General features: G+C 34.4%; 1 protein-coding gene across 1 annotated transcript; it reads right to left on the reverse strand.

Moving 5' to 3' along the window:
• Nucleotides 115-24,324, reverse strand: LOC109831509 (organellar oligopeptidase A, chloroplastic/mitochondrial-like). Its single transcript, XM_020398846.1, has 16 exons — nt 24,277-24,324; nt 22,394-22,517; nt 16,478-16,554; nt 16,109-16,252; nt 15,767-15,997; nt 15,603-15,693; nt 13,498-13,619; nt 13,107-13,214; nt 12,771-13,016; nt 11,960-12,105; nt 9,968-10,085; nt 8,825-8,984; nt 8,687-8,718; nt 7,714-7,779; nt 7,113-7,184; nt 115-297 (listed from the first exon to the last, which is right to left on the reverse strand). Exons 1-16 carry the CDS (start codon nt 24,322-24,324, stop codon nt 115-117), a joined length of 1,968 nt encoding a protein of 655 aa, XP_020254435.1.

A 24,828-nucleotide genomic window follows, 5' to 3' on the forward strand; every position in this document is an offset into this window, starting at 1 on the left:
GGGTCGCGTTGAGTGCACAACCTCGTTGCCTCACCGATCGGCTGGTACTGGCAAATTTCACCGACTCCTCCTCCATCATCAGGAAGACACCGGTGAGAGTCTAGGTCCTGGTCACTAAGGAGATCGTACTAGGGTCTCTAGACTCTCCTCCATCACCGTGCCTTTCCAGTTCCCTCTTCTATCGTAGGAGCTTCTAGCTACGATCGAGTGTACAAACTGATCGGAGAAGCCATCAGGGGAACACCCCACTTTCATATGACCTTTATGAATGCTCCATGTAAGAAGTTCAAGATGCCTCTATAGGCATTCAAAAATGCCAAAACACAAATGAAGGTCGCACCTCACTACAAGCATGACGAAGGTCAAATCTCGTCTTATTAGTAAGGACGAACCTTAGTCTGAAGCTCGTCACTAAGGACAAAGCTAGTCTGGAAGCATCAAAGCTCGTCATCAGAGATAAGGTCTGAAGCTCATCAGTGAAGACGAAGCTCAAGCTCGTTAGTGAAGACGAAACTCATTATTAAAGACGAAGCATGTTAGTGAAGACGAAGTTCGTCAGAAGAAGTCCACAAGGCTTGTTATGCAATTGGACTCGACCAACAAAGACAAAACTCACTATACAGCAAGGCTCGCTTTGAAGGACGAACCTCGCTGCGCATCGAGGCTCGTCCTATCAGACGAACCTCGCCACGCAGTGGGTCTCGTCTCACCAAACGAAGCTTGATTATAACAGTTTTGAAAGACCCAATCAGCCCATGTGGGCTAAATTTGAGGAGTCAGTTACGCCATGACTCCATGATTTCAGTGCGTTAGTTACACGCTAAAGGCCTATAAATAGCCATGAGCAGCTATGAACAGGCACAAACAGTAACTGGAGAGAGAGAGTAGAGAGCTAGCACTCACGTTCTGAGGCACTCCTTTGAGATTCGAACCTCGGTTCTTACAATCTAAAATTAACAGCAGCCACCGGTGGCGGCTCAAGCACTCGACGGAGGCTAATTTCCTCCTCAAATTGAAGCGATCTTGGTTTGATCGTTAACAAGAAGTAAGCTCGACTCAAGCATCGAGCGAGGCATCTCATCGCCACACAGAGCCCACATTAAACAAATGAGAAGTCGAATCAACCTTCTCCTCTTCTGTACTTGAGAAAGAACAGTTGTAACGAGATTCTTACCAGGTGATAGAATCTCATCTCAAAACTAAAATAGTTAAGAGAACAAATCGTTTCGTATCTTTTTCGGGATCCAACAAAAGATGACGACCACAGTGAGAACAACCATTCTGTCAGATGAATTGGTCGCATCATATTATGTCTTTAACGTTTAAAGTCATTTTCATCTTTGACATCTCAATGAGTGACGCATGATATTTACATAGACTGCTAAATTAAAGAGAGCAAAAAAATATTACATAATAAGGAATGGGTTCCCAACCTTATTAGTGCCAATAACCTGACTGCCATAAGCTATTTATGGTGAGGAATTATTTTTATGCAATTACAGCTTTACTAGGAATATAACAAAAAATGTACTACAGCGCAAACTGATCGTCATTTATTATAGATCATAAGGAATCTTCATCCTTGGATGTACTATTGATTGCCCTTCATAAGCTATTGTCTAGCTACGGTCAATAAAAAATAGTGTCATTTGCTTTAGTATAGCTTGAAACGAATTGTTGATGATGTGACTCTATGGCATGTAAATGATGATGGAATATCATTCAATGATGCTAGAATTGGAGCCTTGGTGGTGAAAGTAGAGCACAAAATAGCAGGGGCGAATCTACCTTGATCAACGTGGCCCCACTTTGATTAAGGAGAAGAACCTCTAAGTTTCCAAGTTCCCATTGGAATAATGATTCCGCTCAACAAAAAAAATTGGGTTTTTACATCAAAATTATTTTTATTTTTACTTAAATTAATACTTATAATTTTTAAAAAATTTAATGTAAATCACATTTACTTGCTAACATGTTTGCAATATCACACCTAATCCAATGTTCTGCCAAAAAAATATGTGAAATGACCATTTTACCTTCATCATTTTCTTATTTTTTCATCTCCTTCCTCGCAAACCCAAACCTTAAGCCTAGCCTCCTCATCCTCCTCTTCTCCTTGTCTTCCCTCTCCCTCCTCCCGCAACTCTCCTCCCCCTCTCTCGTTCTCCCTCTTCTTCCCTAACCTCCCACACTCTCATTCCTTCCAAGTGGAAACTAGGATTAGGCTTAGAGTTTGGGAGAGGTGACGACCATAGGTTAAGGTTAAGGTTTAGGGGGAGGTGGCAATCGTGTGTTAGGGTTTTGAGGGAGGTGATGGTCATGGGTTAGGGTTGGGGTTAGGGTTCTGAGGGAGATGACGACCATGAGTTAGGATTAGGGTTAGAGTTTGTAGAAGAGGAGGATGGAGGAGGCTAGGGTTAGGGTTAGGGTTTGGAAAGAAGAAGATGGTGGTAAAATAAACATATTTGATTTTTCGTGGGTGAGCAATAAAAAAATGTAACATTGCAAACATATTAGCAAGTAATTAAATGTGGGTTACATCAAATTTTTTTTTGAGGTAGTAAGTATCAACTTGGGTAAAAGTAAAGATAATTTTGATGCAAAAGCCCAAAAAATTTGAAGATTCCACAAAACCCTCTTAAGATTTGAGATTTGCACAGAACCCCTTCAACTTTCAATGTTTTTCAAAACACGCTATTTTTTTTATTGGCACAAATATCTATCTGCATAATTTTACTACCGTGTGAACATTGCAGTTAATATTTTTAAAGGTTTTTTTAAAGATGTTGAAAGTTGAAGGGGAATGTCTAAGAACCCCTAACTTTAAGAGAGTTTCTGATAGTTTGAAAGCTAAATGGGTTATCCAAGAAACGCTCGAACTTAGGAGTGCAGATTCTATCAGAACATCTTATAGAAATAGGGTGATCTATACTATACGCGAGTGGTTAGGGGGTTAGTTTAAGAATTTTAGCTATTCCATCTATTGTTCAAACTGTCTGTTTCCTATAGGGATGGTTCAGATAGGATTTTTAGTGCGAACTTAAGGGGGTTTCTAAATTTTATCCACTAACAATCACCTTTCAATTTAAGTTCGCAATTACAACTGTCACAAATGACATAAATTGAGAAAAACGTATTTAATAGCGTACTAATGATGAAATTACATAGTATGTACTTTTCTTTAAAATATGAAAACTGTCAGGGGCAATTGTAAAAGTTTTTTAATTGTTAACTACGCAGTGACACCACTTTTAAGAAATCCTGAATCCATAATTGCAAAACTAGTGTTTTTGTTAATTTATACTCCCTCTACTAAAAGACTGAAAGTGTGAGATGAGAGGGTGTTAATTAACAAATTGTCAAATTTGATGGTATAGAAAAATAGAACAAGTGTAGAAGGCATATATCTAAAAGGCCCTTTGTTAAAAAAGATAGGATTACTTATCCCTGATCAGATACCATGTCGTATGGTGTAATTACATGCGCGACCTCGAGATTTATGTAGCTATATACACATAAGCATGGGATTACTAACTGAGATTATAAATAACCCTATTAAAGAGAATCTTAGATTTACTCATGATTATCCATACAGACACATATATTAGGATTACTCGTGTGATTACGTCATACTACAAAGTATCATGGTGTAAATAATCCAAAAACATAAGGAATATTCATCAATTTGGATGGTCACAAGTGAGTGCATGTCCTTTAATATGCTTTAAGGTCGCAAAATTGTTGATGATGTGGTAGTAGCAGTTAAGAGATAACAGAATATATGCTATGGGGATAGAATTGAGGATGAAAGTAGACAAGAGAGAGTGGTGTAGGTTTCATTGGTAGATATTTGAGATGCCGCGGTCAGTAGACGACCTCACAAAGTGGCCATCGTCTTTGTTTCATGTTCTCTCTCTTTTGATAAAACAGAAAAGTTTGTTTGTAGACTTTTCCTTCGTTTGCTTTCGAACAATTTTTACAAGTCACTGTTCCACCTAGAGTAATGACCGTCGTCATCAATTCTTAATCTATTACTAGCGCTACTGCACGTGCAACCTACGTTTATCTTTTGTAGTTTTTTTTCCTATGTAAGTTGTATATAACTTTTAAATTAAATAGTAAACATAATTAACAATAGTTTTTATATATAAAAATATTTATTTCTTGCTAGGTGAATATTATAATAGCAAACTTCTTTTGTTCTAATAATATGTTCTAACGCAACTCTCCTATTATTTATGAAAGAAACCCGTTAATTTTAAAGGAAAAATTATGTTTACTGTACGTAATTGGCTGTTACCTCGTAATTCAAACACAATATTCGCATACTTAGCTGCAGACTTCTAGTTGAACAAGTGATCCTTATCCTATTCGCATACTTAGCTACAGACTTCTAGTTGAGGCAAAAATAGACTAAACATAGATAATTAGATTACCATATAAGTTTGTAGCGAGAGATCTTACAACAAAAACCTTTACGCACAAAAGAGGGGAGCTTAAGACAATCAAATTACCAAGCCATCAATGCTCTATCCTCATACCTCACCCTTTACACAGAAAACCAAATAAATAATTGTTGTGCGCGGCGGAAGCCAAAACCAAACTGAGATTACAAAATCACACAAACTTACCAATTAATTTCACGAACAAAGCTCTAACTCTCTCCAAACAAAACACTAACCAATAGCTCCAGAAAATACCTCTTTTTTGTGCTCCAAATATCCCATTCGCTGCTCTCCAAACCTAAAACATGTTCGTATATATATAGAAATCCTAAAACCAAAATCATACTAGGAATTCTAAAACCAAAATCAAAATAGATTAGGAATCCTAATAACTTGTTACCAAAACAGATTAGGAATCCCAATAACCTGTTACCAAAATATATTAGGAAACATATTAGGAACTTGCGATTCACTAATAGAGAAGTAAATTTTCATTTTCTTGCTTTCCTACCCCAAAAGTGGACGGATTGGGAGGAGAGAGATCGAGTTCTGAGTGATCTTTTCTTAAAATTTTAAGATTACCCCTAAACTTTAGTCATATTTGTCAAGTAATTTCCCTCTCTTCCTATTCTCTACTTTAAACAAGCACAAATCATAGCGCGCTGCCACCACTCTATTCCCCTAGTTATTTATCCAAATACAATTAGTTCTATTATACCCCCTCTCTTTCCACCCTCTCCCCTTCGAAATTACTATAAGCATTCCCCTTTACCAGCCTCTTTCGTATCAGAACTAGGGGTGCATTCGGTCCGGATACGGCTCCCATATGATGCTTATCATATCCATATCCGCTTACCCATCTCGGATACGGATACGGATACAGATATACCTCGGTAAGAAAAATGTATAACCATATCCGCTAAAATCGGATACGGTTACGGATATACATGCGGATATATAAGAGGATATGCATGCAGATACAAAACAAATATGATAAAACTAGATAGTATTGAGAAAAACATAGTTCATGTGATACAAAAGAGTTTGTTAATATGTCTATTATAATTGAAAAGTTAAGATTAGACATCTTGATCATCAAAATTAATCACAAATCCATAATCTAAGAATCGAAACTATCGTAAGAGTATGACTAATATGTATTCGGATATTTCGGATACGGATATTTCACTACAAAACCATATCCGTAACCATATCCTATCGGTTATAGATTTGAGTAACCATATTCATATCCTAACGGATACGGTTACGGATATTTTCTCAGATACAGATACAGTTTAGCACCCCTAATCAGAACCCATTGGAGGTTTTGAACTGCTAGACTTTTTTATTCAACTACAGACCACCACCAGTAACCTTTTTTTATTATTATTAAAACTCCCTGATGACAGTTAGAATGAATTGTTATTTGCTTCACGAGCAGGAACAAGTTACCTTTGCATACTTCAAATTTTCTACTACATTGCCCTCCCTCCTCTCCCATTTCAAAAATAAGGATAACACCGACCGTTATCCAAAATGTTACGTCATAAGCAACAATCTCGAACAGTTCCTGATATCATATTTGTTCCTTTTGCGCAAAACCTTTCAAAGTTCATGATACAGTCTTATGAACCCTAAATAGTATAGGATTTACATAAATATAAAGAATATAAAAATGGGAGAGTGAAACAAAAGTTTAAATGTTACAAGGTCCCCATTTATTCCACCAGAACAATTTTCGTATCAACCAAACCCCTTTTTTTGCCATCAATTGGCGAGTCTAATTCTAACATGTCCTCAACTGTTGTAATGTGTTGTATTGTCGCAATGAAGTGCTTCGCTCTTTCTCGAATGCTATCTCGTATAACGCCTCAAGCGGAGGCGGGAATAGGCAATAGACCGTTGTGCCGAAGTAGTGGCTCTGGCGATGGTTCTCTTCCTCGAAATTCAACAAACACCTGGCATTTGCATTCAAACATATGCTCATTTAGTAACGTAAATAGGACAATTTTGCAAACCCTTTTGTATTTTGCCGAAGGTTCATCTTTTTTCATTTTTTCACTTTTTAAGTGAAGACACGGTACCCAACATTATTAACTTTAATTAGGCCGGATGTTGGGAACACAAGGTCAAACGAGTATAGAGAATTGGGTTTTTCTATAGAGTGCCCATGGGCACTCTATAGAAGAGGAGAGAGATAGAGAAAGATGATTGAGGAGGGGGCCCACGTGATTTGTATTGGGATCCCTTCCCCAATCATCTCTCTATCTCTCTCCTCTCTTATAGAGTACCCATGGGCACTCTATAGAAAAACCCTAGAGAATTAACCAATCCATGATTGGCAACATCTTCGAAAGACAAAACTTCAGCCATCAATGCTCACTTGACTGGAAGTTGGTCATTATTTGTAAATAAATAGTAAGTTACTGAGTTTTTAATTAAATATTAAAAACGGTTCTTTCAAAAAAAAAATTTCATAACCTAAATATTGATTGACATGAAGCAATCAAAGATAAAACTTTTTACCATTTCATAGAACCAATGTGAGAAAGAACTACGATTCAAGATCAAAACAAAGAAATATGATTCAAGATCACACCAATGACTGCTGAAGCAAAAATCTGGACAATTTCAAAATTTTACAGATAAATTTTGCAGAGGACAAACCTGAAGCGGTGCTTTTCCACCTCCAAGAGCAAGAACCGTTTCTCTAAACCTCTGACCAGTTTCCTTAATAGCCTGAGGTGATAAACGTTGCTGATTAATTATCATGAAAGCAAAGGTTGTTGGTAAAATATTTCAACCAAGCCAACCAAATCCATCATTATGATGAGCTCAGATTAATTTGAAGAATTTCAGTTAAGTAACAAGTTGCCTAACTAAGATTGATAGCCATCAGAAGTAAGGTTTGTTGGGGCTGGATAGTAATCCACACCAATACTTAGCTCAAATTCATGTTAGCCCTCAGCTTGAATATGTAATACTAACGGATCTACCTATAACACTGGCCTCAGTCAATACATCAGCAATAAATAAATAAATAAATAAATAAAAGCCAAACAAACAATAGAAAAAGATGCCAGCTGAGCTACCAAATTAGGAGATGTGTAAGATTTATAAGCATGTAGCTTATTTCTAAAATAATTAATAACTAACCAGCAAGTAGCCAGCATGCATTGCATGGTGGAATATAAATTCGAAGAATGGCAATATGAGCATTGCTATTGCAAGAAGTAAGCAAGCTGAAGTCATCGAGCTGAAGCATTACCTTATCACTGTCTAATCCAGCATCCTCAAATGCTGAGAAAGCATCAGCTGATAAAACCTCTGCCCACTGCAAAGTTGAAGAGAGAAAATAAGTCCTACAATAAAAATAAGTAAGAAAATTGTACAATAAAAGTAAGGATATAGGTCATTTCGACTTCTCAATGAGAAAAAGATAGTGTGCCATCAATTGGTACATTGTAAATTAATCAGTTGGTAAGTATCAACATAATGTCAATAGAGGATATATTTCAAGTACAGATTTCTAAGCAACAACAAAGGTCCATGGGAATCAACTGATGGCACATGGTTGCCACTGCTGAAGTTTCATGAAATACATGACAAATAAGGGAACTAACTCAATTTACGCTAGAATTTATTTTTATTTATTACCTACAAAAGATCCAAGTGCTGAAACTCATCTAACAAAGACTAAAAACAATTAGGTTCTAGATGTTGTTTCCTCCATGTCAACGTGAAACCAACTAATATCATATGCAACATCTCAAGCTTTCATGCACAAAAATTAGTCAATACTACCTTGTAGTAATAAGGAGCTAAATAGAACAACATTCCAGAAAGATATTCCTTTATAGGTTTTTTCAAGAAGATTACACTTTTTTCTTCAAATCGCAGTTATAACTAGATTTCCATCTTTAATCTCCATTTCTATGATAAGAGCATGCTGAAAATACAAATGAAAACAAATACATTCTTAATGAGAAAGATATGAAGCGGAAAATTATAAATGGCCTGATATCATGTTAACACAGTTTTCTATCATGCAGCAACAAAAATAAAAAAACATAAAAAAATGAAAAAAATAAAAAATAAAAAATTTTGTATAGACAATATATAAATATAAGGGGGGGAAAAGGCGATTCAAATAATTGAACAAGAAATGTGGATGAAAACCAACATGAGAATATAAAAAATAATAAGTAACTGAAAAGTGAAAGGGTTCAGAAAATAGGTACCTTATAACTATAGTATCCAGCAGCATATCCACCTGTTAGCAGAGAACAAGCCAGATAACATAGGAAAGTCGTGAGAACACAGAGAAAGGACATATAAAATATTGCACTGTAGAAACCAAGAAAAGGGGCAGAATAAACCTGCAAATATATGGCTGAAGCTACAGAGAAATCTATCCTCTGGTAGTGGAGGAATAACTTGTGTACGGTTCCCCACTCTTTGATCAATATCATATATAGATTCTGGTCCATCAGGAGTATACTTTGTATGAAGTTCCAAATCTAAGCTAGCAAACCGAATCTGTGGAGAGAGTAAAGATGATAGTTACCAATTATCCACATGATAAAGATTTTTTTTTTAAAATTTGCAGCAGCTCCAAATGCAATCCTTTAGAAGGTATAGGACACCTGCAATATGCCTCAAACAAAATCCATGTGCACTGGAAGAGGATCTAGGACCGGGTTGAAATCATTTTGAATAAATAAAAAATGCACAATGTAAAGAATAAATTAAATAAATGTACAATCTTAGTTAAATTGTTGTTGTTAGAAAAGGATTAGCATCTTGCTGCTGATGGAATCCGTTTTATTCAGGATGCTACTTAGCATCACAATCAGAATTTGAAGGATTTTCTTTTTTTCCCTTTTTTTTAAGTTCGAAGATTTTGAATCCTAAAAGAAGTATTACCCTTGCGACCTTTTTTGTTCAATTATGCTGACAATAAGGGAAGGTTACAACAAAAAAGAATGAATAACAAGATAATGAAGTCCTTTCCAATATTGGTCAGAATTTTTGGGCAAAGCCGCAAAGGAACCCCAAATCCAGTATCCAGTGTCAAATTTAAATCAGCATAATAAAAATTAGCTTTGCGTGAACTTTTTTATCAAAATCTGAAAGATGAAACATTTAATCTCCAGGAAATTGATGATGACCAAAATCAAGAATTATATGTAATAGACTATTCTACATCAAGGAAAATGGGAAAACAGATTAAGTTTCAACATTTTTCATTGTGTACATATCAGAGGCATAATAAGTAAGTCGAGTTTCTAACAGAAAATCAGCATGTGGCACAAGTTTCACAGGGCATATACATCACAGAAATGACAAAAAAGATTACATAGCCAAAAGAGAGAGCTTTGATGCAAATGTCAACAAGATAGATAAATAGTCAACTGCCACTGTTTTATGTATCAAGGTTACACCTATTTCTGCTACAGAAGCAAATCAAAAACTTAAAGCTTATTGTTTTGATGAATAAGAAGTATATATCAGATAACTACCTGACGAAGATTCATAGAACCAGCACGAAATGTTCTTGCAGCAAGAAGCTTCAAATATACTTCTTCAGGAAGAGATTCACCAGTCTCATAATGTTTTGCAATGCTCATTAGAGTATCCCTGAGATAATTGCAAGAAGATAAAATCTTAAAATAACAATTATGTAATACTTGGAAAAACATGCAGCATCTGATAAGATAAATTCAATTTATAAAATGCACCTGATTTCAAATAAAGTTCATTGTCATCCATAGATACATTTAAAGTTTCTGATACCAGAAGTTTTGGAAGACAACTCTAGACATGAATTCTTCAACAAAGGATCAAACATGCTACTAGAGCTTATAGTCATCCACACTTTATTACATACGGCTGCCATAATTGTTCTCCCTAAAATATGATAGGACGGGAAAGAATCCAAGATTATGGCACTTGCATGAACTTAAATTTCTTAAAACCCTGCATGATTACATGCTATATATAGACTATAGTATTGGCCTCATACATTTTCTTGACCTAGAACATTTAGCAAAGTAATCCCTTGTTCCGACCTCCATACAAATCTTTCTTTCTGGCGTTTTGCAGTATGCATTCGATAAAATCAATCACTGGCAAGAAATAAAATTTGGTAACTATAACATTATTTGGCAAACATGCCCATCTGACCAAAATGAAATCAAGTTATAGAATGCAAATGATCCCAAATAGAGTTCAATGGTCATCTAAAGCCACATTTAGAGTTTCTTATATCAAAATGTTTGAAATATAACTCTAGACCATAACAAGATAAGGACCGAGAGTGCTAGAAAGCTTTTGTCACCCCAACTCCAACTTCCCTCGGTTGTATAGTGTTCCTTCTTTCTAACTCAAATGATAGAAAAAGGACAAAAGAGTACAAGACTTGCAGGAACCTAATGTTCTTAAAACATGGACGATTAGGTGATATAATATTGACCTCATACTTGACCTTGAACTGGAAACATTTAGCATAGTAATCTAGGTAGCACTGACCTTCATATGATTACTTATATCTAGTGTTTGCACTCTGGGTTTGGTCAAATGACTCAAGTCAACAAATGGGTTTGTCATTTTCAATTGGCCCATAGAATTTTGAGGAGGCAATTTATAGCTGAGTAGAAATTCTCCATTGTTACCACATCTAGACTCTAGAGAGATCCAAACAGTGATCTCCCCGCTTGGAATGTGTCTTGCTCACGTGACCTAGCTCAGTTGGCAATTAATGGGTTTATAATAGTTACCAGTGAAGTTGGCTGGACCTGAAACATTTTTGTCAGCTGGCATACTGCAACATGTAGTTACTAAATAATATCAAATATAAGCGTTACTATTAAAAAAAGGGTTTTTTTCTAGAAACCACCTTAAAGTTAGGGTAAGCATATGGCTACCATCTTTCATTTCCAATTTTAAACATAAGCCACCTTTAAAGTGGGTTTTTGTTGCCATCAACCACCGGCCAATCAAAATTTTCACCAAAATCTAAAATTAGCCTTAACTCACACCCAAGGCACATGACTCATTTTTTAGTGTTCAGGTCTTGTTAGGATACAACTGACATACTTTGAACTTGAATTTTTTAAACTTATTTTTGATTTTTTATGAAAATTTGACTTGGAGGTGGTTGATTGCAACAAAAACCTACTTTAAAGATGGTTTACGTACAAATTGAAATTGAAAGGTGGTTTTCGTATAATTACCCCATTTCTAAGGTGGTTTCTAGAAAAACCCCTAAAAAACACTAGACCCTTTCTATTTTATTATTTAACATGCGTTCATGGTAATGTGATGCCAAATAAACAAACTTGATATTTGTTGAGAACTTAAACATCCAATTATAACTTGCAAAGGAAGTCCATCCAGCTTCAATATTTAAGAATCCAGATTTATTCTATAAAGATGCGAGAGTAGTTTAAGACAAGAATATAAAATATCAATATGGACTAGAGATTCAGGAGAAAGAATTGTAAATTGGTTACCTATGGTAACACCAATTTTCCATGAATTGAGATGGTAATTCAACAGCATCCCACTCAATCCCCCGAATTCCAGCTACTAATCCCTCGTCTTGTTTGGTAAGCATATGCTGAAGTGCATGACCAAATTCATGGAACACAGTCTCAACCTACACAAACAGAACAGCTAGTTTGAGGTGCACCAATTAGAAGAAACAGCCTATAAAGTTAACTCCTGATTAGGAAAATCCGCTCTTCTCAGCAAGAAGAACGCTCGTCACTAATATAGGACTCCATTGAGCTGGTCGTATGGTTATATAGTCTAGATTCATGTGCTTTCTTACTTCATGGTGAATTTATTTCCTTTCCAGCATTCATCACCATCATATAAGCCCACTTTCCATCAAAATGGGTTCTGTTATGGAGCCCAATTCCATGAAAGATTCAATGTCTATAACGGTTTGTGAATTTGGGGTAAAAGCTTAGCTGCTTCTGCTGCTGTTTTTATTGCTGCTGTTATTGTAAACATGGCATCAAACCTCTAAACTGATGTATTTCTTGTCTGAGGAAACTATTAACAGGAGTGCTAGTAATTCTAGAAGCATTGTTAGTTGAAAACCTACCTTACTGGTGTTTCAGATAAATTCTCATAAAAAAAGAAAGATATGGGAACTAGCCAAAGAAGATAATTTGTATTAGGAAATTAAATCCAACGTTTAGCGCCCAAGAGTCAAACTCGAAATTCACATTATAGCTTTAAAAAGAGAAATAGAGTCAATTTAGAGAAGGTTGGTTTCTTTTAGTATGATCTACCATAACTTTCTGCCACAATTACCTCACGGAAGGTCATGAGACTTGGTTTTCCACCAAGTGGTGGTGTTTGATTGCAGACCATGTGTGCAACAGGCAACCTAACAGGGGAACCATCACGTGCAAGTACTCGGCTGCGAGCAAAAACTTCATCCATCCATGCTCCACCGCGCTTTTCAGAAGGCCTTGAATAAGGATCAAAGTAGAAGTAGGCTATTGGATTGCCTGAAGAATCTTTGACACAATAAAATCTAACATCAGGATTCCAGACCTGCAAAAAGAAAGAAAAAATACAATGAAGAGTCAGCAAGCACTAGCTCTAAATGTTATAGGAAGGGGCAATAAAGATGAGCTACATCACCGGAGCCAAACCATCTGCTGGTTCAATATTTATATCAAAAAGCGCATTTGCAAGGCTAAAAAGGCCATCCATGACCTTAGGCAATGAAAAGTATGGGCGCAATTCCTCCTGCAACGTAATGTAAAAATCAGAACATTGTAAATAGTACCCTTGCATGGAATATTTATGAGATCATTGTTAAGCTGCAATTTAGTTCCATGCATAATGCATATGTAGCAATGAAAACAAAGTTTCTGCAGAAACAGGATCAGTATTTGGCATCTTATTTTAACTTCCCATTCCAATCAAAAGAATACTCCAGAAGAAAATTTGCTGGTGCTCGTTAAGTAAAATAGATAAATTTGAGCATACAATTTATAAGCAATCACCAAAGTGATGAAGACCATTCAACCTCATTGATGTTGTACTTGGCCTCCCGAAGTCTTTCACTCCAGAAACTAATGTCCCAGTGGGTCAAGTTATCAGCTTCCGCAGCACCCTTTTCTCTAGCAAATACTTTTAGTTCTTCCATATCTACATAACACAAAGAAACAATCAAGTCAAATGACTTTTTTTAACAAAAATTCCTTGTTGATAGGATTACCTCATAAAAACAATTAGTTAAAAAAATAAAAAAATAGTAATCGCAGTTAAACCAACTTCTTTTTTTATTTTAAATACAATCTCTCAAAGGATTAAAATCAAAAGGAAGGCAATTATCATAAATTGCACAGTAAGCTATGTCTAAATCTCAAATGTTTGAGTAACAATTTTATGGCAAGACTCAAATATAGAGCTGAGACATTTGTTATATATCTATATCAAAAGCGTGATACAGCCAGACAACTTCAGATTAAACAAGGTCACAGGACCTTCGCATTACAACAAGAGTTAGACAAGGAAAATTGCTAATTCCTTATTTATTTGTCTTCATATCATATGTTTCCATAGCTTGTAAATTAGTACAATTAGAACGCTGTCAGCATAAATGACAAATCCTAAAGAGCTATGCCATGTCCTAGTCCTGTGAGTATACTACAACATTACAACATTATGGCCTATCCATAAACACAAAACTGTGGTTGTCAATATGACGAGATCATCAAGTATTTCAGACAGCAGCTCTAAAACAAGCGGGGATAGGAAATGCTGTACCCATCCCCCCAAATGCACCTAGAGGTTATTATTCCCACATTCTTACCCCACATGGTTAGAGTCTCTGCAAGCTTGCAATTATCACACTGCTCCAGAGATCTATGAGACCACAGTGACAACAATCACATGCATGAGGGGTGTATTATCCCATTGAGTAGAAATAATGATATGAACTTCTGCATCTTCCATTAAAAATATCACAACCCAGTTAAGCATATGGAGGGCAAAACTCTCTAGTTAAATGTGCTCAAGCTCCAGAAATTTCAGGGTGGGTTACCTCCTTGGAGGTTCTCACTCAAGGCATTATGTTATGCTTCTCAGATAAGATACACTATAAACTCTTTTAGGTGCTTATCCTTACTGGCTGCTATAGTACAACGCAATTCAAGAGTAAAACATCATTCATCAGATTTAACATCACCAAAGTTTCGGGTCTTGAATGTCAGAAGCATTATACAGATACCCTAAGGTAATGAGAAATAGACCATCTAAATAGAAAATGCACAGTTAAGAAGTTTTACAGACGCATGCACGTGAATGCATGCATGCATAACACATGGGTAATAAATTTATTCTCCATTAAGTGGCTGCGAAATATGACTTTTTACTCCTTCCTAATATACAATCTGAAAAGTCTTCAATTGGTTGAAACAAAGTAAAAGTGTCCTCTTTGCTGTCAAAAATGTTTCAATTATCAAAGATATCATTGGTCTATAGACGTCTCCATTTATTAATTTAGCAGATTAGGGATGATACTGTTAACTCCGGAATTGTGTCATAATGCAACTCGATAGAGAAGAATTTCATAAGACCAATCTTGTAAAGTTAGGTCCAATTACTTCTTGAAGTAAACCAGTGAGCCAACACAAATAACAAACACGAGGGTTTTTCCAATTGGTAACTGATATCTAAGATTAAGAAATTTTATCGACAAGCTGATATTCAATATAGTGAAATTTAAAGAAAAGGTGGTTGTCCAATTACAAGTTGTAACCTCCCTATAAAGCAGTGTATACAATAATATTGAATAAGATACACATGCAGATGTCACTTGATTAGTGAGAGGATGGGTTCCACGAATTCCATGTGCATTGACCAAGCCTCAATCGACATATATGTTCTAACATTCTATTGATGTTTACCTCAAGAAAAAAAATATATTCTATTGATGTTTGTGAGTGTATGGGAGGGAGGTGAGGGAGGAAGGGAGGCTTGCGCAATTCTACTTTCTCAGGTGGGTTTGCACAATTCTACTTTCTCAGGTGTCACCAATCACGCTCTATTAACCGATACCAGATACCCTTCATCTAGTGAAAGTTTTCAAGCTTGCAAGAACGAGAAAAAATGTTAGCTAAGAAAAACCTTGTACTGCAGGATCCCAAGAAGCACTTCGCACTTTTTCAAGAAGCTCTTCTGCTGACCTAATTGTAGCCATTTTCATTGCCATGCTTACCTACAGAGGACATCTCTTTATCACAACCCTTGCAAACTCTGAAAAATATAAGCCAATCAAGTGAAAAATATACCTCAGCATAGTTATTATAGCCAAGAAGCTTAGCTTTCTCCAACCTCAGCTCCAAAATTTTAGCAACAATAGGAGAGTTATCAATGTCTCCACTAGATGCACGGGTAACATAAGCACGATAAACTTCTTCACGCAATGACCGGTTTTTTACATGCTGCATTACTGGAGTAAAGCTGGGAGCATCTAATGTGATTACCCAAGGCCCGTCTTCGGCAGAAGCATTTTCATGACCCTGTTGAGGCAGATAACTAGCATGAGCTAAATACAAAATTAAAAGTTATATGCTAGAGAAACTGTAGAGTAATAAACTTCACTTATCTATGTACAAAATGAAAAGACATACCTTGGAAGCAGCTGTTTGTGCAGCTAGGCCAAGAGCGGAAGGAGGGAGACCTTCAATTTCTTTCTTATCTGTAATTAGCTTTTCAAATTTCTTGGTAGCATCCAACACATTTTCACTAAACTTTTGAGATAACTTTTCAAGTTCCTGCAAGCAAGTTTAAATGAATAGATAAATAAAAGAAAACTGGAACAAAATAGAAAAGAAAACATGGAGATTCTGGCAAATTCAGCATCGTTGCATATTGTTCAAGATGCACACTGGTTTTTCACCTGCAAACATTTATTTTGTGACGTAGAGAACAAAGTTTGTCGATATCAATCAAGATGCGAAAGATGACAGAAAGCAGTCAGTAGAATGATATGCACATACCTGCTCAATTTCATTAAATTTCTCTCGTTTTTCATCCTCAAGAGCAACACCATTGAGAACAGCTTCTTTAATCTGAGCTGTAAAGAAGGTAAGAAAAATCTGAATGCATGAGGAACAATTTTACACAAAAACTGACTGTTTAACTTACAAGTGATAAAATCGCTTCAAGAAAAATGCGATAAAATACTACAGAGATTTAATCAAACATTGTCAAAACTCATATTTTCCTTATAAATGTGAGAGTTTGGAAAAACTTTTCATGGTCAATATTACCCTTAACCTTTTTGGATATTGCATTCTAACATTATCATAATTAGATCTTTAACCAAATTTTGATATGAAAAGAGATCACACAGTGAACTAATTCCCAATCCTATTGGAAGATAACATGTGTCCAACTAATTCTATCTTTCTCAAAATTCTCATTAAATTAAAACTATTCATATCCATAATTAGAGAATTCTATCCATAAAACAGTAGAAAATTCTAATAGTAAAATCTTTGTTAATTCTAAACGAATTGTAACTATCCACAATTAAAAAAAATCTAAAAAATATCATGTGTCCCTCCTTAATTATTTTCAAAAGTAAATTTCAATAAACCTCTCATAACTTTGAATGAGCACAAACTCCCAAAATGCTCCTAACTCTCATTAAATCCTCAGTAAATTTCATAATTTCAGAAAACACCCAGAATATTTTGATTTTTTACACTTAACCTCCATAATAGCGTTATCCCAAAATTTTACATTGTTGAGAAGTAACCCTCAGGGGCAGTATATATCCCTCAAATCATTCTTATTTGCAAGATAACCCATAAACTTACAAACAACCCTAAAAATATGAAAAAATACAAATAGCTACCAAATTTGAAAGCTACAACTACCAGGCCTCCTCCCCTGAAATCTCTGAAACTTATAAAAACAACTCACCCGCCACGCCAAATAAGGATATTATAAACAAACCCTTAAAAAAAGGGGAAAAAACATATAGCCCCCAAGAAATCTGAACTTGCAAACAACCCTTGAAAATCTAAAATTTGAAAAAAAAGAATCTTAAAATTCTAAAATTATAAATGCTCGCTAAAAGTTCATAAATTGCAAACAACCTCTTAAAGAATCCAAAAAATACAAACAAACCTCTTAAATTTGAAAATTATAAACAACCCTAAAAAATTTAAAATTCAAACAAACACATTAAAATATGAAAATTACAACAAAAACCCATAAAAAGTAAAAATGATAAGCAGAACCCTGAAAAATTTTAAAATTGCAAACAGCCCCCTAAAAATCTAAAAAATCTTAAACAGACCCTTTAAATTAGAAAATTATACAGAAACCCCAAAAAATTACAAAAAAAACCCAGAAAATATAAAAAGTACAAATAAGCCGCCAAAAAATTGAAAATTGAAAATTGAAAATTGAAAACAAATCCCTTTAAAATACAAAAACTATAATCAACCTCTTGAAAATTCTGATAATTGCAAACCTTTGAAAAAATATGAATACTATTAACATCCATTATTTGGAGTTATTTGCCAAATATTATTGGGGGTTAAGAGGAAAAACGTAGAACTTATTGGGTTGTTTGGGTGTATTTTGTTCATTTGACTACACATTTAACTAATGATGTTAATTTTGAGTATTTTCTGTCAAAAATTATTAGGGGTTTAGTGAGAATTTTAAAGATAATAAGATTTAGTTCCAAATAATAAACTTATCGCGGTTTTAGTGAAATTTACCATATGTTAATTTTGAGGGTTTTCTGAAATTGCAAAAAACCCTTGAAAAATCTGAAAATTGAGAAACGACTCTTAATATTCTAAAATTATAAATGACCCCCAAAACATTCATAAAATACATACAACCTCTTAAAAAATCTAAAAATTATAAACAACTCCCTTTGAAATTTGAAAATTACAAACAACCCCCTAAAAATTCAAAATTTCAAACAAACACAAGACAAATATGAAAATTACAAAAAATTCAATTAAAGCAAAAAAATACAAATATCAATCTAAAAGTTTTAAAAATGCAAACAGCCCTCTAAAAGTCTGAAAATCGTAAATAGACCCTTTAGAAAATTACTAATAAACCCCGACAAAATTACAAAAAGTACCTAAAAATTATAAAAAGTACAAACAGACGACCAAAAAAATCTAAAGTTAGAAATAAAATCCATTTAAAATCCAAAAAATTACAATCAACTTGTTGACAATTCTAACAATTACAAACAAACCTCTAAAAAATCTAAAAATTATAAATATCCAATATTTGGGGTATTAGGGGTTAAGTGAAAAAATATAAAACTTATTGGGGTGTATTTTAGTCATTTGACTATACATGAACGAATGATGTTAATTTTGAGGGTTTTCCGTCAAAAGTTATTGGGGGTTTAGGGAGAGTTTTTATGATAATGGGGATTTAGTTCCAAACAGCAAACTTATTAGAGGTTTAGTGAAATTTATCCATATTTTAATTTTGGATTTTTTCAATATGTACCCCTCAAATTGTAATTGTAGGTATTTTTAAATTTGCCCATAAATCATGATAATAGTAAGTTTGCCTCTAAATTCATTTTATTCCCTCAACTTTACTCATCGTCATAATTCAGTGTTAAAAAAACAAACAAACCTACCTTTGCAGGCACGAGCATTACGCTTATGTAATTTAGCTAGAAGCTGATAACTTCTTTGGAAGCAGTTATATCTCTTTTCCCTAATTTAGCTAGAAGCTGATAACTTCTTTGGAAGCAGTTATATCTCAATAGAAGTTGAAATACCAATATGATCTCAATAGCAGTTATATCTCTATTTTTTAAGATATAATATCAGAAAACCTCCTTGAGTATAGTGACTATCAGAAAACCTCTTTTAACTTTTATAGTTTATGAGAAAAACTCCATCAACTTTGAGATTTTATCTAAAAATCCCCCTAAATTCATCGCTTTTAGCGGGGTTTCCTAATATAATCTCAAAAGTTAACGGGATTTTCAAATAAACCCTAAACCTAAGGGGGTTTTCTAATATATTCAAAGTTATATGGGTTATCTAATCATAGGCCAAAGTTAAGGGGACTTCTCTGATATTTAGCCTTTAAAATATACTTTGTTCACATAGCTATCTGTAGTAAACATGAGGTATATCATTCATGGTTTTAAATATCGGCCGATAATCCGATATTATCGCCGAGTTATCGGATTTGGGAGCTTCCCGCTAGGATAAGTAGGATTTTGAATCGGTTATCGTTTTTTGAGGTTTATCGACGAGTTATCGGCGATAAAGGTACTTATCGACCGATAAGTAGGCTCTAAATATCGGCTTTATCAGCCGATAAGTAGGATTTGGGAGCTTTTACTTTCTTTTGGATTTGTTCTTTGAATGTTTACAAATTATGAACTATTTGTTGCTTTTGGAACTTGGTTGATTGGTGATTAGCTTATGTTTGTTTATGGATATTGATAATGGCTCATAACTACTAAATATCAACTTAGTAAGTTAGTTTATGAATCTCATGATTAAACAATAATTATGTAGATGCGTAGATGGTTCTTCATTCTTGATGTTATCTTATTATTTGCTAGTTTGTTATTCCATTTTGACTAACATTATATTATTTTTCAAGCTTATGTTTGTTTATTATTTGCTAGTATATTACTTCGATAAATACTATTTATCCCCGATATATCCCCGATTTCCGCTATCCGATAAGAATTTTGACCGTCCGATAAATCCCCAATAACCGACATTTAAAACCTTGATATCATTTACCTAATAAATGACTATATCAAATAGAAAAGATGAAGCATTTTACTATAAGCAACCAACTTAGTGGAAAAGGTTTTTTTATGACTGAAAAAGGGTAGTTTGAAAAGTAAAAACTTAGATATTTAGGCTTTTGAAATGTTCAATAGTTATGTTAATAAAAAAAAATTATGTGTGTAAAATTACTCAAATAAGGACTCATAATTTACAACTAAATTCTAAATTAATGCATTCTATTTCAAACATTTTATCTTTCCAATATCATACTTTGTAGACACATGCGACAACAGGTATAAATTAGTTCTAGTCATTAAGTTTTTTTGATGGTTTAATTATGAGATGTTTAATAAGTATCATTTTAAAATATTTAGGGTCTTCACTAATTGCGAGCCTTTGAGATGTTCAATAAGTATGTTAACAAAAAATAATTATGCGAATAAAAATACTCATATAGGTATCGTTTAAGTTTTTATGATGTTTTGATTATGAGATGTTCAATATAAATTATTTCAAAAGATTTGGGGTCTTCATCACTTGAAATTATTTTGACAGGCTTGAATTAGAATAACTACATCATATTAGAATATCACTAGCCATCAGATATTAAGAAATAGAGATAAGCCCTGATAAAAGGTGCAACTAAGGTAGTTAAGCCAAAAAAGTTCTAAATTGCAAGTTTAATCGAATGAGATGGAGAAGGTTACTTAACTAAAGAGGAACTTGATACTCATTAAAAAAAGTAATTTAAAGATATGAGCATGAGCATATCTCTAATTACATGAAATAGTCAAAGTTAGCTATAAATCAATTTTATGTCTCAAAAAACAAGTCACTTTACTAAGAAAATGATACATACTAGCGTGAAATATATCAACTAATTATTTCATAGCTGGCTAACTTTGACAATCCAAGACATAATAAATAGAATATAAATATATTATCTTGACAAAATTCTCATATCTAAGATCTGTGGTTATTGTTGTATGATCTTTCCTTAGAACGTATTAGCCTCATGGAGCATCACATTCAAGGGGAAATTGTTAGATTATTTAAATTGTGTAGGGTATAAAATTTAGGATATTATACTGTGAATTTGTGCAAATTATCAGATGACAGCATAGGATTGCGATGAGAAACTAATTATTTGCATAAAATTATAGTTTTTCATAAAAGGATTTTGACCTTCATGTAGTATTTATTGTAAATTATACTTGAATTGACCATGTAATTCTGACTTTGATCATGGTAATTTTAATAAATTTTGATTTACTATATAATTATATAGATAATAAAGCATTTTACTTTTCACATGTAATAAAAAAATATTTCACAACCGAGTTAAAGAAATAGACCAAAAAGAAATAATAATGATATTCAACCACGCTCAATGTACGTGCATCCACCCTAGTATAAGAAAAATATACCTCCTACATCATATACTTAACAGCTCAATTAACCTGAGTCAGCTTGCATGTTTCGAACATAATGAGATGCTTATTATAACTAAGTACTAGGCCTGCTCCTGTTGAAAACCAAGAAATATTCTCGAAGTTCTTGCTGGAGACACCTTGTATCCCACTCCGATTCCAGACGCTTCCCGTTATTTGAAGGACTCACCACAAATCTTTAAGCATAAATCTTAGTACTTTTATTCACATTCCTCTCCAACATAACCACACACTCTGCCAACTGGTGAATTGTTTATAGCTATGTCATGTTAAATTGTCAGTATTCAGATGCTTATATGACATTTTATAAACGATATGACTATATAATCCGACTTAATCTTTTTTTCACTAAGGAATAAAACAAAAAGAGGAGCTTAGGGAGTAGCGTAAACAACAGATTTGCATTAACATTTAACCATGGTAAACTTATCCCTACTCAATTTGAACGCTTACAGAAAACTACACCCTTACAAGAATTTATCCTTGACAAATTATATAATCTGAATGCTCTGAATTAGTCATCAACAGTTTCTTTTACTTTGATACTAAAAGAACAAAATTTAGAACATATAATTTTTCGCTACACGGGAAACCTAGAAACATGTATTTTCCTAAAACAAGACATGAATTCAATAAAATCATGCAAAACACCAGAAAAACATCATTGGACCAATGCTTGAAGGGGCCAAAGGAATAATGAAGTTACCTTCTACAATGCGTTTACGAGGTTCAGTAAGGTTTGACCAAAATGGAGAATCTTGAATAGATTTGAATGCATTATAGATGGGCTTACTTTGTCCCAATCTAAGCTGAAATTTAACCTTCTCCGGCTGTTTAAAAGAGAATTTGTGCTAGTGTTAGAGTAAAATGAAGAAGCAAATTGAAACAAGACCTCACAAAAACATTGCAAAGAGAATCTAGCGAATAACTCCACTAATCATCCAAAAGAAAGCAATTTCCTATTAGCAGTAGCTTGAAATAGACAACACATCTCTCTTCAGATCATTGTGGTTCCACCTAAACATCGAAAATGTAATAGGATAATACTTCTTCCAGTATCCCATTCCTAAAGATACAATGATATGGTGTGAAGCAGGAGACTGTCAAAGTAAAGATTTTCAATTATATTTTGCATTCAATTTTTTATACTTGTGGTGTTTCCTAGGTTGGGTTTGTTCTGGAACATGCACAAACCCACCCCGTAAGATACAAGACTTTTGGCTTGTGAAACCTACCTGAACCTATTCGTATTGGTTTCAGAAAGATGTAAAAACAGTTTGGAAGTGATCTTTTATTGAGAACCAATTTAAACATACCAATACCCACCCACCTTGGATTCACATGCACAACCACCCAACCTGACCGAAGCAGTTTATATGCATAATAGGGACAATTTTCATTTGTAACACAATCTTGATTCTTGTCTAATGATGCAAGGTTTACTTCTCATTTGTAATTATTTGAGCGTCCAGTAAATTTTAAATTAAATGCTTTTTCAAGCAAGCAAGCGTGTGGGTGGGTGGCTGCGTGCAGGTATGTATATTTAAAATCAGAATGAACTTTCCCTTTCCTGCCAATCTGTCGAGTATGAGGTCAGGTATAGATGTCAATAAGCATGGCTGTGAACGTCATTTAATACCACCTGACAGACCCATGAACTCCCCTACTCCTACACATACAATAATGAATAATCTGCTATAAGATGCTGGAACCTAAGTAGCAGAAACTAACTTTTGGCTGAAATAAAGAAGTGTATGCGCCTCGTAAGAGTATACATGAAAATTAGCATAGAGATTTTAAATAGATTCGGCACATGTATCATTACCTAACTGTCCAATAACAGAGCTCTGCCAACTTAGATTTTAAAAATGTATATGATTAAAGAATACACCAATGAATTGACCCAAGAAACAGACATAAATTGCTGAAGGATAGAGGACATGGAAATTAGATGCCTCCATTGAACAACGAACATGGAAATTTTGTGTAAAGATTTCATTCTTTTTAATTAAGATGTATATATTTGGCTTCAAGAACAGTTTAAGCTTTGGATTGTGCTCGTATAGGCACTGACCTTACAAGACAATAGAAAGATTCAAAATGTCAAAGAATAGTGCAGTTAGAAGTTGGGTTTAATAACAACATTAGCGTAAAGGACCCACTAAAATAATGGTGGAAAAACAGTGAAATAGAAAAAGGAAAGATGGAACGATCAAGATAAGAGTCAGATTCATTTAGCACTAATCAATGGTCTAATCAGCAAGCTTACACTAGCATTGATCTGATACATTAAACTATCTCACATTATACGACATGTAAAAGTGTCAGAGCACATGGAATCAGGAAAGTTTTTCCCCCCTTATGAGGTGATGCTACCTTTTATATTTTTAGTTTCGGTTTAGGGATCCGCAGCATTTGCTACAACTGAATCGGCTACAACATTTGTTGCAATTTTGTAACTTCACTTACATTTCCTAATTACGATTACAATGTATCCAACTGAATGTTTAGAAATTTAAATCTAACTGCACTATTTACTCTATTCCCTCTTAACTAAACAGCCTCTTAACTTTAATATTAAATCCAAACCTGAACTTCTTCAATCGCGATCCTAAGCTCAGCTGAATCCTTCACCATCTTCAAATGGTTTATGGCTCCCAAACCACACCACCTATCCACTATCTTTCCAACGGCTCCACAGCTTTGCCACGTCGGCTCCACCGTCCTCTCAGGCTCATCAAATCCGTTCCTATCCACAAAAACCAATAAACCGTCGCCAAAACCATAACCCACCCCAATCCAAAACAATCAATTTGTAAATTTTTCCAAAATCCTCCTCACCCATTTGGGGTATGGGCAAACCTCCCTGAACTTTGAGAATAGGAGCCACCGCCCCCCCAAACAAAAGGTCCTGAACTTCCGAAAAGTTACACAAACTGAAACACTTTATTTTAAAGGGTTGTTTGCACTTAAATACCCAGAGTTTCACCTTCTTCTAACTCTGATACCTTCTTGTAAGTTTGATAATTTCATACCCAGCAAAAAAATAAAGATTAATTTTGTTCAAGAATGTCGACTTAGAAAAAGTGGATGAGAAATTTCAGTTTTCTTGAGTTTAGGGAACAAAGTTAGGGCTTTAGG

This window comes from Asparagus officinalis, chromosome 1, assembly GCF_001876935.1.
Source record: "Asparagus officinalis chromosome 1, Aspof.V1, whole genome shotgun sequence".
Classification (NCBI taxonomy): Eukaryota; Viridiplantae; Streptophyta; class Magnoliopsida; order Asparagales; family Asparagaceae; genus Asparagus; species Asparagus officinalis.